Source organism: Episyrphus balteatus, chromosome 4, assembly GCF_945859705.1.
Source record: "Episyrphus balteatus chromosome 4, idEpiBalt1.1, whole genome shotgun sequence".
Taxonomy (NCBI): domain Eukaryota; kingdom Metazoa; phylum Arthropoda; class Insecta; order Diptera; family Syrphidae; genus Episyrphus; species Episyrphus balteatus.
Window position 1 is genome coordinate 40,853,863 of NC_079137.1, and position 3,456 is coordinate 40,857,318.

At 29.9% G+C, this 3,456-nt stretch overlaps 1 protein-coding gene across 1 annotated transcript; it reads right to left on the minus strand.

The window, feature by feature from the left end:
• Nucleotides 1-257: 257 nt before the first annotated feature.
• Nucleotides 258-671, minus strand: LOC129919205 (digestive cysteine proteinase 1-like). Its single transcript, XM_056000058.1, has 2 exons — nucleotides 517-671; nucleotides 258-443 (listed from the first exon to the last, which is right to left on the minus strand). Exons 1-2 carry the CDS (start codon nucleotides 607-609, stop codon nucleotides 258-260), a joined length of 279 nt encoding a protein of 92 aa, XP_055856033.1. The 5' UTR covers nucleotides 610-671.
• Nucleotides 672-3,456: the final 2,785 nt, after the last annotated feature.

A 3,456-nucleotide genomic window follows, 5' to 3' on the forward strand; every position in this document is an offset into this window, starting at 1 on the left:
AAATTGACTATTTTGCCTTTACGTTGTTGCCAACTATATTTTTAAATAAAGATTACAAAACTTAAAAAACCATAAAATAATAAAAATTACAAAGCTCAAAAAACGAAATATTGAATTTTTCGTTGAGCCAAGAAATCTATCTATCTATTTTTACCTTTGATATTAAAGGAATGAAAGAGAATTATCTGCTATTAAATTGAGTTTATTTATTTAAGTTTCTTGATCATTTTTTTTTTTTCATTTATTTATTTTTTTGTTTAACGCATCCATCCAGCAATGTCCTCTGAACTCATGTCAGTGAATTGATTGACTCCCATTTCCCATGTTACTTCTCCCTTTTGGTATTTAGCGTTGTGTTCTTCAATTGCTGCCAATTTTTCACAATAGATATCGTGATGACGGAGGTCTTCAGCGGGATCAGGGTAGTTCTTATTGTAAGTTGCCTATAAATTTAAAAATTATATCTACTGTCAGAATGTTTCTTTGGTGCAAAAGTTAATATTTTAAATCACTCACCTTGTATTCTGCCCAAGAAGCATCGGTGCAACTCCAACTCAGAGCGCAACCAACAAAAGCAGCAACAAGCAATAGAACCAAAGTGAATTTCATTGTTAAACTATTCGTTGAACCAAATAAGAATGAATAAAATCCAAATATGTTTAGGCTTTTATACCTAAATTTGGCCACTTAAATAAATTTAAATGTGATAAGATAAAACAAATCTTAATAAATCGACTGATCATGTGCAAATTAAGTTATCAAAAATCAATTAATTAATTTATAAGCCGAAGATCAGTAGTAAATTTTATGATCAGCTCCAGACCATTTATAGAAAAATGGACCAGTTCATTCGCCAGTAAGATCTGCCAAAATAAACGCATTGATATCAATATATTATAAAGTAATACGCAATTTAAAGTCCTGGTTGTCTAGTCATAAGACCAATTATATCAAAAAGTGATAGATAAAACTAAAAGATAATGTTTGTACGTTCAATTTCGTTTACCATCAGATTAGCTTTGTTTATTGTCTCAAAATTAAAACAAATGTGAGAGTTTTCTATCAGCTTGTTACTACCCTATCTTCCAGTAGGTAGGTACTCGTAGTTGGGGGTTTCTTATATTTTTTTGCAATATCTTTAGTGAAAAAAAATAAAAACAAACTCCTCTAAGAGTTGTAATTTTTGTTATTAAAAAGTGTTTATGTTTAATAATCAGATAATCACCAAGATAACATGCACGGACATGGCGTTGATCTCAGATAAAAAACTTATTTAAGTGGTTTAAAATCTAAGAAATTCATCCAATTTTAATTAAGTTTTCTTCCATTAATAAATAATTGATACCGTAACCGTAAGCTGAAATTTTGTTGTCACGGCGTTAAATAGGGATAGTATAACGAAATTTGGAAATATAACGGGGTGTTTTTGAAAATAAAACTTTCTTATCGATAACCGTTAAATTTAAAATGCATGATTGAATGATCGAATATCATAATTTGTGTTGGCTGGCTTTCGTTGATTGGAAAACTAAATTTAGAACTTATTTCAAGACACCTTAGTCAATGCCCTTAATGAAGGTCATATGCGATGACCGACCCTAAGTATCATGAAGATGAATTCAATCTTGCCATTCTTCTTTAAGAAGGGCTTCAGTGCATACATGGAAAAGGTAGATCCGATATAATAATGAGAGAATACCAATTAAAGAATTAATAAAGAATAAACATATCTACCAATTAAAGGCTTAATAAAGTTTGAAGTACCTAGTTATTGAAATTATTCATTTTGTTATCATTGATGTTAGAATCTAAGACCAATCTTAGTACAACTATTTGGAGAAATAAATATGGATATAAATTACTTGATCTCCTGTTTACTTAAAATATAGAGGAGCGTGAGGTTTATAGAAGTACATAATGTTTTACGCCGCTGTATTGTAGGTATCGAGTACAGGAATCCACTGATACGTAATTAAGAACTCCTTGAAGCCAAAACTGCGACCTCAAATTTGTTGAACCAAACTTGTTTGTCCTTGTTTGTCTATTCAAAATTTTCGTTTGTCGAGCCACGGTTGCCGTTTGGGTAGAATTCTACCAAACTTGGTAGGTTTTTTTTTGCCGGGGTAGGTTGGTAGGTTTCAACTCGATTTGGTATAGGTTTTTGGGTCAGTTTAAGGAAAAAATTATATCAAGTTGCAAGAAATCATTTTATAATTTTTTGAATGACTACTCAAGTTTATTTTAATTTAGTTTATTTATTTGCGTTTTAATACAGTAAAATAAGGAGAAAAAAGGGGTAAATCTCGGAATGAATGTTAGTAGAAATTTTTTTTGCTCAATATCTTCCTTTTGCCATTCTATAACATAACTCAAAAGTCTAGAAAAATCTCATGTCCGCTTGTCGCGATTTCAAGGTCAAATCGCGAAATGGAGATTTTCAAAATTAGCAAAAAAAGGCTATGGTATTATATACACATATGATACATGATTTCAAGGTATTTTTTAATGCTGATTCCAAAAAATCTAAAATCAAGACAGTCTGACGTCTCTGGAAAAAGTTATACCTGTTTTTCATCTGTCAACTCATATTATTATAACAGTTGCAAACTTACTGCCGAAAAACCCTTAAAAGTTATGGTAGATGAACCAAATTTTGCATGAAGATTTTAGAATCCATCATTATTAAAAATCAAAACAATCCATTACAAAAAATATATATACCTACGAAATAATGGTATTTTTTGATGGAGGGGCAAATTTTAGGATATGCACTAAAGAGATTCTTGTTCATCTTAGGAATAAGTGCTAATAGGCTAATTTTTTCATTTTAATCTTTGTTTGGATATTCTTTAACTACCCTCAAAAATCTAAAAAAATATCATGTCCGCAAGTCCTAATTTTCTTGGTTTGAAGATAAGGTGCAGATTTGAAAAAATTGAAAAACTACTCTTCAGATATTTGTGTCAGATCAACATGAATAAGGTACATTACTTTTCAGGGATAGTCATATTGATTTGTTTGTGATTTTTGTTGGAATCAGCGTTAAAAAATACCTTGAAATGATATGGGTTATGTTGGTATACATATAAGAATCTAAAATTTTCTTATTATTTTTTTTAAATCTGCACCTAACTTAGTTTAACCTGTAAAATTAGAACTTGCGGACATGAGATTTTTTTAGATTTTTGACATAAGTTATAGAATATCCAAACAAAGATAGAAACAAAAAAATTAGCCTATTAGCACTAATTCCAAGATTGTACCAGGATGTTTTTTAGTGCACATCCCAAAATTTCCCCTTTTCTCAAAAAATACCATTTTGTCATAGATATAAATGTTTTTTTGCATTGCATTGTTTTGATTCCTAATAATAATGGATATGAAAACCTTCATGCAAAATTTGGTTCCGCTACCATTACTTTTAAGGGTTTTTCGGTAGTAAGTTAGCAACTGTTA